The sequence below is a fragment of the Anguilla anguilla genome, chromosome 8 (assembly GCF_013347855.1).
Source record: "Anguilla anguilla isolate fAngAng1 chromosome 8, fAngAng1.pri, whole genome shotgun sequence".
NCBI lineage: Eukaryota > Metazoa > Chordata > Actinopteri > Anguilliformes > Anguillidae > Anguilla > Anguilla anguilla.
Window position 1 is genome coordinate 54,625,936 of NC_049208.1, and position 13,584 is coordinate 54,639,519.

At 51.8% G+C, this 13,584-nt stretch overlaps 1 protein-coding gene across 1 annotated transcript; it reads left to right on the forward strand.

The window, feature by feature from the left end:
- The first annotated feature begins 8,025 nt into the window (after positions 1–8,025).
- Positions 8,026–12,494, forward strand: tril (TLR4 interactor with leucine-rich repeats). Its single transcript, XM_035430662.1, has one exon. It carries the CDS (start codon positions 9,433–9,435, stop codon positions 11,584–11,586), a length of 2,154 nt encoding a protein of 717 aa, XP_035286553.1. The 5' UTR covers positions 8,026–9,432; the 3' UTR covers positions 11,587–12,494.
- The last annotated feature ends 1,090 nt before the right edge of the window (positions 12,495–13,584 follow it).

The following is a 13,584-nucleotide window of genomic DNA, read 5'->3' on the forward strand; positions in this document are numbered from 1 at the left end:
TGCTCCTAACCCTGTGGTACTGCTCCTAACCCTGTGGTACTGCCCATAACCCCGCAGTACTGCTCCTAACCCTGTGATACTGCTCATAACCCCATGATACTGCTCCTAACCCTGTGATACTGCTCATAACCCCATGATACTGCTCCTAACCCTGTGATACTGCTCATAACCCCATGATACTGCTCATAACCCTGTGATACTGCTCATAACCCCATGATACTGCTCATAACCCTGTGATACTGCTCATAACCCCATGATACTGCTCATAACCCCACAGTCCTGCTTATAACCCTGTGATACTGCTCATAACCATGTGATACTGCCCATAACCCCACAGTACTGCTCATAACCCTGTGATACTGCTCATAACCCCACAGTACTGCCCATAACCTCGCAGTACTGCTCCTAACCCTGTGATACTGCTCATAGCCCCACAGTACTGCCCATAACCCTGTGATACTGCTCATAACCCCACAGTACTGCTCCTAACCCTGTGATACTGCTCATAACCCCACAGTACTGCTCCTAACCCTGTGATACTGCTCATAACCCCACAGTACTGCTCCTAACCCTGTGATACTGCTCATAGCCCCACGGTACTGCTCCTAACCCTGTGATACTGCTCATAACCCCACAGTACTGCCCATAACCCCGCAGTACTGCTCATAACCCTGTGATACTGCCCATAACCCCACAGTACTGCTCCTAACCCTGTGATACTGCTCATAACCCCACAGTACTGCTCCTAACCCTGTGTTACTGCTCATAACCCCACAGTACTGCTCATAACCCCACAGTATTGCCCATAACCCCACAGTACTGCTCCTAACCCTGTGATACTGCTCATAACCCTGTGATACTGCCCATAACCCTGTGATACTGCCCATAACCCCACAGTACTGCTCCTAACCCTGTGATACTGCTCATAACCCCACAGTACTGCTCCTAACCCTGTGATACTGCTCATAACCCCACAGTACTGCCCATAACCCCGCAGTACTGCTCATAACCCTGTGATACTGCTCATAACCCCACAGTACTGCTCATAACCCCACAGTACTGCTCATAACCCCACAGTACTGCTCCTAACCCTGTGATACTGCCCATAACCCCACAGTATTGCCCATAACCCCGCAGTACTGCTCATAACCCTGTGATACTGCCCATAACCCCACAGTATTGCCCATAACCCCGCAGTACTGCTCATAACCCTGTGATACTGCTCATAACCCCACAGTACTGCCCATAACCCCGCAGTACTGCTCATAACCCTGTGATACTGCTCATAACCCCACAGTATTGCCCATAACCCCGCAGTACTGCTCATAACCCTGTGATACTGCTCATAACCCCACAGTACTGCTCCTAACCCTGTGATACTGCTCATAACCCCACAGTACTGCCCATAACCCCGCAGTACTGCTCATAACCCTGTGATACTGCCCATAACCCCACAGTACTGCTCATAACCCTGTGATACTGCTCCTAACCCTGTGATACTGCCCATAACCCCGCAGTACTGCTCATAACCCTGTGATACTGCTCATAACCCCACAGTACTGCCCATAACCCCGCAGTACTGCTCATAACCCTGTGATACTGCCCATAACCCCACAGTACTGCTCATAACCCTGTGATACTGCTCATAACCCCACAGTACTGCTCCTAACCCTGTGATACTGCTCATAACCCCACAGTACTGCTCATAACCCTGTGATACTGCTCATAACCCCACAGTACTGCCCATAACCCTGTGATACTGCTCATAACCCCACAGTACTGCTCCTAACCCTGTGATACTGCTCATAACCCCACAGTACTGCCCATAACCCTGTGATACTGCTCATAACCCCACAGTACTGCTCCTAACCCTGTGATACTGCTCATAACCCCACAGTACTGCTCATAACCCTGTGATACTGCCCATAACCCCGCAGTACTGCTCATAACCCTGTGATACTGCTCATAACCCTGTGGTACTGCCCATAACCCCACAGTACTGTTCCTAACCCTGTGATACTGCTCATAACCCCACAGTACTGCTCCTAACCCTGTGGTACTGCCCATAACCCCACAGTACTGCCCATAACCCTGTGATACTGCTCATAACCCCACAGTACTGCTCCTAACCCTGTGATACTGCTCATAACCCCACAGTACTGCCCATAACCCCGCAGTACTGCTCATAACCCTGTGATACTGCCCATAACCCCACAGTACTGCTCATAACCCTGTGATACTGCTCCTAACCCTGTGATACTGCCCATAACCCCGCAGTACTGCTCATAACCCTGTGATACTGCTCATAACCCCACAGTACTGCCCATAACCCCGCAGTACTGCTCATAACCCTGTGATACTGCCCATAACCCCACAGTACTGCTCATAACCCTGTGATACTGCTCATAACCCCATGATACTGCTCATAACCCCGCAGTACTGCTCATAACCCTGTGATACTGCCCATAACCCCGCAGTACTGCTCATAACCCTGTGATACTGCTCATAACCCTGTGGTACTGCCCATAACCCCACAGTACTGCTCCTAACCCTGTGATACTGCTCATAACCCCACAGTACTGCTCCTAACCCTGTGGTACTGCCCATAACCCCACAGTACTGCCCATAACCCTGTGATACTGCTCATAACCCCACAGTACTGCCCATAACCCCGCAGTACTGCTCCTAACCCTGTGATACTGCTCATAACCCCACAGTACTGCTCCTAACCCTGTGATACTGCTCATAACCCCACAGTACTGCTCCTAACCCTGTGATACTGCCCATAACCCCACAGTACTGCTCCTAACCCTGTGATACTGCTCATAACCCTGTGATACTGCCCATAACCCCACAGTACTGCCCATAACCCTGTGATACTGCTCATAACCCCACAGTACTGCTCCTAACCCTGTGATACTGCTCATAACCCCACAGTACTGCCCATAACCCTGTGATACTGCTCATAACCCCACAGTACTGCCCATAACCCCGCAGTACTGCTCCTAACCCTGTGATACTGCTCATAACCCCACAGTACTGCCCCTAACCCTGTGATACTGCTCATAACCCCACAGTACTGCTCCTAACCCTGTGATACTGCTCATAACCCCACAGTACTGCTCCTAACCCTGTGATACTGCTCATAACCCCACAGTACTGCTCCTAACCCTGTGATACTGCTCATAACCCCACAGTACTGCTCCTAACCCTGTGATACTGCTCATAACCCCACAGTACTGCCCCTAACCCTGTGATACTGCTCATAACCCCACAGTACTGCTCATAACCCCACAGTACTGCCCCTAACCCTGTGATACTGCTCATAACCCCACAGTACTGCTCCTAACCCTGTGAAACTGCCCATAACCCCACAGTACTGCTCATAACCCCTCATAAATTTCCCTGAACAGATTTTAATTTACCTTTCCGTGTGTGCTCATGTTAACCAGCAGATGGCGCTGTTTTAAAAGATGAGCGCTTCCAGTTCCTGCATCCTCCTCTGACACGTTCAGCTCAGGATTTGGGTGAATTCCCTGCTTGGTTTCTCTGCAGCCAGAGCAGCAAGGAGCTGATCTTTACCTCCCCTGAGGTCGCAAAATGCTCCTATTTACCTGAGAACATGATTGACAGCACACCTCTGACATCATAGGGAAGTGTGCCTGTAACTGCGTGTGGTCTGTAAATATAGCACAGTTCTTCCAAGACACTTCTACTGCGGGACTTAAAAACTTATTTCTACATCCAAATATCACACCACTGGATATGAATTGAAGCAGTTCAAGTAAAGGAACCTGCTCACGCATGTAGCAGTAGTACCACACCAGGGAATCAAACTCTTGACAAGTTACAATACTGGAGTTAAACCTGCAGGCACAGCGCCCCCTCCAGGACTGCAGTTAAATCTGCAGACACAGCGCCCCCTCCAGGACTGCAGTTAAATCTGCAGACACAGCGCCCCCTCCAGGACTGGAGTTAAACCTGCAGACGCTGCGGCCCTCCAGGACTGGAGTTAAACCTGCAGGCACTGCGGCCCTCCAGGACTGGAGTTAAACCTGCAGACACTGCGGCCCTCCAGGACTGGAGTTAAACCTGCAGGCACTGCGGCCCTCCAGGACCGGAGTTAAACCTGCAGACACTGCGGCCCTCCAGGACTGGAGTTAAACCTGCAGACACAGTGTCCCCTTCAGTTTGAAGTTTGACATCCCTGCCGTACAGACTTAGAGACGTATTTTAGTCCTGATTTAATTGACATTCCTGTTTATCCCCCTCACTTTTTTCTCTTTCTCCGTTTATGTCTCTTTATCTCTTCCCCATATCTCCTTCTCTCTTTTTATCGCGCTCTCTCTCTTTATCTCTCTCCCAGGCCACAAGAGAGACAGCTCACTCTCTCTCTCTTTCCCTAAATTGGTTCCAGATGTGTCCCCTCCCCCTCTTCGCCGGCAGGGCCCAGTAGCGCACCCCACCCCACCCCCCGTCCTCCCCCCTCCTCCCTCCCCAGATGTAGGGGGGCGGAGTTCCTCTTCCAGATGGAGGTCAGATTCATTTTCCCAACATTGCAGAGAGCAAATGTTAGAAGAAGGTTGTGATGAGGTTGTGGTAGCGTTAGGGAGGAGAAACAACGTTAGCAGAACGTTGTGATGAGGTTGTGGGAGTGTATGGGCAGGAGGAACAGACAGCGAAAGTTAGCAGAACATTGTGATAAGGTTGTGGTAGCATTGGGGAGGAGGAACAGAGCGAACGTCAGCAGAACGTTGGCAGAATGTTGTGATAACGTTGTGGGAGTGTATGGGCAGAAGGGTGTGTTTGAAGTTAGAGCTGTATGGCCCCTCCCTCTGCAATGAGAGCCAGCTGAGTCCAAACTCACTCAGGATTACACTCACGCATACATACACACACACACACACACACACACACTCACACACACACACACACACACACACACACTCACTTGGTGGTCATTGATACTCGTACACACACTTATACATGCACAGACACACACACACTCACACACACACACACACACACACACACACACTCACGGTAGTCATTGATACTCGTACACACACTTATACATGCACAGACACACACACACACACACTCACACACACACACACACACACACACACACACACACACTCACGGTAGTCATTAGCTGCACATCTCCCGGGGTCCTGCGGCAGTCGGTGTGTTCTGTGTGGCAGTTCTTCAGCGCGGCTGGCCCACTGGCGCTGCAAGAGTTAAAGCTCAGCCCTCTGAATCGGATACAAGTGCTGATGTGCCTAACAGCTGTTTGCTGTATAAACAATCTCTTTTTCCCCCTCTATCTTTCTCCTTTTCTTTCCCCCTCTCCCCCTATCTCCCTCTCACCCTGACCATCACACGCTCACAAACACACACTCTCTCTCGCACACGGACACAGATAATCTATTGCTTTCGAAAAAAAAAAAAATCTTCTCCATTTCACCGCTTGTGTTGCGCAAAGATGATTAATCTGCGATGTCCCTGACAGCTGAATGTAGCCCGTACCCCGACTACCCCACACCAGTGGGAAGCCACAACAAAGCATAAACTGCAATTGCACAACATTTCAGTTCAACATGTGCTTCTGATCAAGCAACTTCCGCTGGAACACGTGTGTGTGTGTGTGTGCATGTGTACGCTCGTGTGTTTGTGTTTGTGAGTCTGAGAATACGTGTGTGTATATGTGTGTGTGTATGTGTACGCTTGTGTGTTTGTGTTTGTGAGTCTGAGAATACGCGTGTGTGTGCGTATGTGTACGCTTGTGTGTTTGTGTTTGTGAGTCTGAGAATACGTGTGTTTATGTTTGTGTGTATGCGTCTGCGTGTTCTTGTGCATCTCTGTATATCTGTGTGTCACAGAGTTAAACACATTAAGTATGTGTGTATGTTAGTTTATGCAGTTCCCTGGTTCAGTGGTTAGTAGTTTGGGGAGGACAGCAACACTGACCGCACCCCAAATCAATCCACCCCTCTGAATTCTGTTTGGTTTACAGGAAAGTGAGATATTAAGACATGCCTTTATCCTGGACTTATAAACGCAATAAAGAAATATGAGAGATATTTTAATCACAAGTGTGCATGTGTGTGCGTGCGTATGTGAGAGTGTGTGTGTGTGTGTGTGCATGTGTGAGTGCGTGAGAGTTTGCATGCATGGGTGTGAGTGTGTGTGTGTGTGTGAGTGTGAGAGAGAGAGAGAGAGAGAGAGAGAGATTATGCGAGTAGTATTAATGGGCATGGCTGTCTTGACTGACGGGTCTGTATAATAGAGTCTTTATGGCAAAAAAAAACTGGGTCAGCAGCACTCAGAAAGGCATACATTCTCTCCCTTTCTCTGTCTCTCTCTCTCTCTCTCACTGTTTCTCTTTCTCCCTCTCTCTTTCTCTCCCGCTCTCTCTCACTGTCTCTCTCTCTCTCACACACTCACCCCCCCCCCCCTCTCTCTCTCTCCCCCCCTCTCTCACTGTCTTCCACGCAAATCACCAGGAGTCTGGGCAGGAAGTGACCCCCCCAGCCCTGCAGGACCTCCAAGAGGTTGTGGGGGGAGAGGGGGTGGGGTGGCCGTGGCCGTGCTGTGATTTATCTCTGAAAATAATCCCAGTCGTGCCCGGGGGAGTGGGGGGGGGCGGCGTGATCTGTGGCTAACCTGCACAGTGGGCAACTACAAGCACCCCCCCCCCCCCCACCCCCTAGTCTGACTGGAAGAGCACTGACCTAAAGGCTACCTAAACTACTGACACAATAAGCCAGCAGAGGACTACTGACACAATGCCACCAGCACTGTACTACTGCCACATAATACCACCAGCACAGAACTACTGACACATAATACCGCCAGCACAGCACTACTGACACATAATACCGTCAGCACTGTACTACTGACACACAACACACAACATGCCAGCACAGAACTACTGACACATAATACCACCAGCACAGCACTACTGACACACAATACCACCAGCACAGCACTACTGACACATAATACCACCAGCACTGTACTACTGACACACAATACCACCAGCACAGCACTACTGACACACAATACCACCAGCACAAAACTACTGACACACAATACCACCAGCACAGCACTACTGACAAACAATACCACCAGCATAGTACTACTGACACACAATACTACCAGCACTGTACTACTGACACACAACACCACCAGCACAGAACTACTGACACACAATACCACCAGCACTCTACTATTGACACACAATACCACCAGCACAGAACTACTGACACACAATACCACCAGCACAGTACTACTGACACACAGTACTGCCAACACTGTACTACTGACACAATAACCAGCAGAGTGCTACTGACACGTAATACCGCCAGCACAGAACTACTGACACACAGTACTGCCAACACAGTACTACTGACACATAATACCACCAGCACAGTACTACTGACACAATAAGCCAGCACAGCACTACTGACACACAATACCACTAGCACAGTACTACTGACACACAGTACTGCCAACACAGTATTATTTAAACACTTAATGAACAGATCTGGGTCAAATCATTATTCACAATACATTAACCATTTAGACGCCAGCAAGATTTCTGTGAAGTGCTGACAACTTTTAAAAAGCCTATATTTTCATCAGTACTGAGAGCAAAGTTCTTGTTCAAACAAAACCTTTTTGCTCTGTTTGAATTTTGTTAAACTATTTTTTCTGTTTTCCCGTCTCTATCCCCAGTCACCTGCCTTCAGGCTTTTTGTGCGTTTTTAGCTGGATTTACTGCAGCAGGTGTGCGCGTGTCCCTGGTCTGTGAGATCGCCCACCTGTGAGCGTACCTTCGAGAGATCCTCAGCCGACTCTCTGACAGGTCGTCCCATACATCACTGCGGGACACGCGATTCCCTGGCTGCTCAGCCGTTATCTGCTAAATGAATCATACGGGATATGAACGGAGCGCGCGGCCTCCGAGTCTGCGCTGTTTACGCTGGCCAGGGATTCATCTCGAGGCCTGTCCAGTTCTGGAAGCTGCAGGCAGAGTCTGGCTGATCCTCCCCTTCGCTGGATCGGAAATGCTCTTAAAAAGTGTGAGAACTCGCCGCGGATAAGCGGATCAGTGTGGATACTCCAAATATCCGAAAGCTTGTTTTCACTTCCTCTGTTCCCGCGGGTGGATTTGCGTTACAAGGTACCAATTTACAGCCAGAGTAGGAGGCAGCGAGGCCCCCAGCTAGACACAACACAGAGGAGGATAGCCGCCCCACAGACTCTTTGATGTGATTGTCGTTTGCGTACTTAAACGGTCTGGGCGGATCTTTTTAATCGCCGATTTAAAATTGAAAACGCATAATTTTTTCCAAAAGTTCCAAAATGCACGTTTTAGATTATTTACGCTAACGTACAATTTCAGAGCTGCACCCCACCCCAACACCTTTCGACCTTCCCAGCGACATAAACTCAAACATCTCGTGTTTCTGTATGTTCCTGCGCGCTCGGGTCCCCTGGTAGTCTCCGTCACCCTTCACCCGCGCGCTGACCTGAATTCCACTTAAATAAACGCGAACCATATGGCGTTTCCCTGCGGCTTTGGAAACATCACCGTCATTAACCCCTTTATTTGGCTGCAGTTTCTCGCATATATGTGAATTCAAAACTTATTTGGAAGGACAAGCCAAGCGTTACATTTTCATGCACAAACCAAACATGAGCACGCGTAGGTGGGTTAATGTAGCCGCAAAAGTGCACCACCCTTCCTCACCAACGGCCGGGAAGCGGGCCAGCGCTTGGAGCACAGCTCGTGCACTCTAACCGGGTGCAGTGCTGGACACAAGCTAAATTCTTCCTTCTCCAAAAAAATAAAAAAGTGAGTCCAGGCGAGCGGAGGACCCCCGGGATCGACGTGGGAAGCAGTGCTTTCCGTCTGTTTTCTCTGCTTTCAGCCCCCCTCCCCGCCTCGCCTCGCCTCGCGATGCCACAGACCGCGAGAACACTCGCTTACAGTCACAGCCCCGCAGCACACGGCACGGGGGGACGTGTCCGCGTGGGTCTGATTTGTCTGTGAAGGCGCGCGTGAGCCTATCTGCGCGGCGCTGCCAGCATCTGGGCAGGACGCGGCGGGGGAGGGGTGATCCGCGACTGAAACCAGAGTTTTGTGGAGGTCTGTAATTTGCACCAGATGACCACTTGGGGGTATGTAGGTCTAAGGATGTGAATGCTTCCTCGCGCAGAATTGTTGCGCACCGGTGCTTGGTTTGTCTTTTTTTGTTCTGAACAGCAAAACGGCAACTTTTGTTAATGGCTTTACGCTATTGTCATAGCTTCCGTTAGTCGTGCCGTTTCAAGACAGCCTCGCGAAATGTGCGGCGGGAGGGTAGAGTGGCTGCACTGAATACAAAGGAATGCCGAGGACTTCGGGGTCTCCTACTTTTGGAAATGGAAACCGTGTTGGCTCTGTGCTTTCTCCTGCTGTCCGGCGCCCTCTCGGTCCGGGCGTTCTGTCCCGAGCGCTGCGACTGCCAGCACGCGCAGCACGTCCTGTGCACGAACCGGGGGCTGCGCGCGGTCCCCAAAGCCGCGGCGCAGAGCTCCGGCGACGTGCTCGTGTTCAGCCTCGGCGGAAACTTCATAGGCAACATTTCTGCGTTCGACTTGAGCCGTTTCGGCCGTCTGACCCGACTGGACCTGCAGTACAATCAGATCCAAACGGTTCACCCGAAAGCGTTTGAGAAACTGTCGCGGCTGGAGGAGCTCTATCTGGGAAATAATTTACTCTCGGGAATTTCTGCAGGAACTTTGCAGCCTCTCAAGAAACTCCGAATTCTGGACGCAAACAGCAACGAAATAGACAAGATAACTCCCGACACTTTCATGAATTTGGAAAACGTAATTAAACTCAGATTAGACGGAAACTCGATACAAACACTGCAGGACTCCGCTTTTAAGGGCATGGAAAATCTGCTCTATCTCCACCTGGAATCTAACGGACTTAGGCACGTTCACGGAAACGCTTTCACCAAGCTGGAGAAACTTCGTTTTCTAAACCTGTCCGATAACAAGCAAACGGCCCTTCTAAACGCGCATACCTTCGCCCCGCTCACTTCCCTGACAACACTGCTGGTGGCAGGAAATGACATTCAGCGTGTCGGCGACCGCGTCTTCCAGAATCTGGGAAGCCTGACCAGACTGTCGCTGAGCAACAATAACATCTCCCTGCTGGAGCCCCGGGCGATGGAGGGCCTGTCCGCCCTCCGGGAGCTCCTGATCGACGGGAACGGGCTGGCGGACGTCCCGGCGCGGCTGCTGGACCCACTGGCGAGGCTGGAGGAGCTGGACCTGAGCCGAAACCGGATCTCCCGGCTGCACCCGCCGACGTTTCGGAGGCTGAAGCGGCTGACGGTCCTGAAGCTCAACGACAACCGGCTGACCCGCCTGGCCGGCGACGCCTTCGCCCGGAACGGCGGCCTGCGGCACCTGGAGCTGGGCTCCAACGCCTGGGCGTGCGACTGCGGGCTGGCGGGGTTCGGGCGCTGGCTGCGCCAGGCGCGGGCCCAGGGGCGCCTGCTCGCCGCCTTCCTGCTGTGCCGCCACCCCGCCTCGCTGGCGGGACAGTACCTGGACTACCTGCACGGCTCCCAGCTGCAGCCCCCGGGGAACCGCACCTGCGCGGCCGAGCGGCCTGCGGGGGGCGCTGTGCCGGACGCCGCCCCGGAGGAGGAGGAGGACGTGCAGGCGGATCAGGGGCAGCCCGGCCAATCGCAGCGGAGGAAGGGCAGGAAGGGCGTGGCCCCGCGGGCCGGGGCTCAGAAGAGGGTCCGAGCCGAGGCCCCCCTGCCGACGGGGGACCCCTCCACCGCGGCCACGCCCGCCGCCCTGACCGCCACGCGCCCCGAGCGCCTGCAGCAGGAGCACCCCCTGGTGGCCGACGCGTGCCGGTTCAACAGCCGCGTCCTGCTCAACGTGAGCGCCGAGCGGGCGAGCCCCACCACCGCCGCGGTGCGCTGGGAGCTCCGCCCCCCCCAGGCCCCGCCCCCGCCCGCGCGGCTGCAGTTCCGCGTGCGCTACGACCGCTTCGGGGCGCCCGCGCAGTTCCCGCGCTTCGTGTACCTGGGGGGCGGCGCCCGGGGGGTGACGCTGCGGGAGCTGGCGCCCGATTGGCCCTACACCGTGTGCGTGGAGGGCGTGGTGGGCGGGGCCACGTGCGGCGTGGCGTCCCGGGACCACTGCGCTGGCGTGGTCGCCCAGGGGAGCGGCGGCGGCGGCCCGGACCTGCAGCTGGTCACCGTGGCGATGCTGGCGGCCAACGCGCTGCTGCTGCTGGCGGTGGGCGGGGCCTGGGCGGGGCGGGGCCTGCGGCGGAGGCTCCAGCGCAGGAAGTCGGCCGTGAACATCCGCCACATGTACTCCACCCGCCGGCCGCTGCGCGCCATGGCGACCGAGGCGGTCTCCGCCGACTTCACCGCCTACCAGAGCAGCCGGCCGCGGCTGGGCGGGGCCGACCCCGGCGACCTCATCCAGTTCCCCTGCGACCGTTTCCTTGACAACAGCACCGCCCGCCGGGACGACGCCATGCAGCGGTTCCAGGACTGATCATCGCCGCATCGCCACGGCAACGCACTCTTCACGGAGATACCGCCCGGGGGAACACCTGTCAGGGTGGAATTAAAAGTTTTATCTCCCTGATCCGTAAGAATTTTTATTTTTACAAAATAGTTTTGCAAAATGGACTCTTTAATGAGAACCTGGGAGAAAGACCTGCTTTGTAAGTGTTATATAAGAATGTTAGCCGCATAAAATTTTTATTTTTTTTTTGTGTGGGAAATGGATTTCGCTCAGTCTTCCTGTCGAATGAGTGGACTTCCCATGGGAAGGAACGCCAGCAGCTCAGGAAATCCTCTGCTGCTATTACCCACCACCAGGGGGCAGCACCTGAGCATACACGCGTGTGATGTGTGTTGGTGTGTTAGAGATACAGGTGTGTAATGTTTACGGTGTGTGATACATACCTGTGCATTATGGATGCAGGTGTTTAAGGGGTGAAAAATAGGTGCAGGTGTGTTATAGATATTTAAAATCTACGATGTGTTTGCTTTACTGATGTACACCATCGGGCCAATCACAGACCTGATATTTTTTTTGGCAAAACAGACCCATATCTGCGTGAGACTCCAGCCAGCCCTGATTCAGTTATTTGTCACATTATCTACCGGTTGCTTGATACAGCATCTGAAACGTAAACATGGAAGGATTATTTTGCTGTTTGTGTAGAAATATTGTTGGTGAAATATAAGGAATGCAAAGGAGGCTTTGCTTTGTTAATTAAGGCCTGTCCCTAGCAGAACTCCGCCTAGAGACCAAATCACACGCAGAACCACATCGGTTTCCTCTACTTCCTGTTAGCGCTGGACACTTCCTCGCACCTGCCACTGACTGTGTGTGTGTGTGTGTGTGTGTGTGTGTGTGTGTGTGTGTGTGTGTGTGTGTGTGTGTGTGTGTGTGTGTGTGTGTGTGTGTGTGTGTGTGAGAGTGTGTGTGTGTGTGATGGTACTGTATATGTATGTGTGTCCCTGTATCTGAATGTGTGTATGTATATGTGCCCTGTATAGTTTGTGTGTGTAAGTGTGAGAATGAAAGTATATGTGTGTTGTGAGCATTCAGTAATCACGTAGACTGGCCACAGTCAGTTTTGTACTCTTGTTGGCATGGCAACAGCACCAACTGGTAGGAGACACATCTGGAGCAATGTGCATGCTATCTGATTAATGAACAGCTTAATTCATTTCATCATCCTAGAGGAAACAAAATTTAGGGTTCATTCACTGTCCAAGAGCTCAGTCCTCCGCAAGTCCTGACAGTACCGTGTGTTACCACTAGATGGCGCATAGCTTTAAAAAAAAAAAAAAAGGCCCCACTGACTCAGTCAGTTGTCGCAGTCCGTGAAGTGTCTTCTCTGTTCTTGCGTTAATAATGAACACGCTTGTTGGCAGGGATGCCAAGCCAGGAGGAGATAAATCTCTCAGCTCCAGACAGAGGTTTCTGACCCTCTGGTGTCTGAAGCTGCCACTGTCCTCTCGTGAACAGAGGACTGTTGCATTTGGGGGGGGAGGAAAAAGTATAAAAATGAGGGAGATTCCTTTTAAACCTTTCTAGATTCTTCTTTTGTGAATATCTGTGGTCTCTGTGCATTCGGCTTCCTGTGGGAGAGATCTCTCATGAGATGCCTGTGCTGTTTGCAACTGTTTGCAAGGGTTAACTGCCATTAACCCTTTTAGATTGCAAATATGTGATCAGAATGTTCTTAACTTTAACATTCTAATGCTGATATCACAATCACTACTGGTAGTTGAAAGCAGAGGAGTTCTAGAACACCGACTTAAAAAACATTCCCAAAAACCTACTTTTCAAAGGGTTCAATTCTGAACTGTCACCCTGTGTATGTTCATCTCTGCAATGACATCACAATGTTACAGTGACATCACATGTTCATCATAGGTTTGTTGCCCTTTAAAATGCATTTCTTTTTATTCTATTTAAATTCCATGCATTCAAAAGACCTTAACTTCATAACCACTGAAAAATGTATTTCAG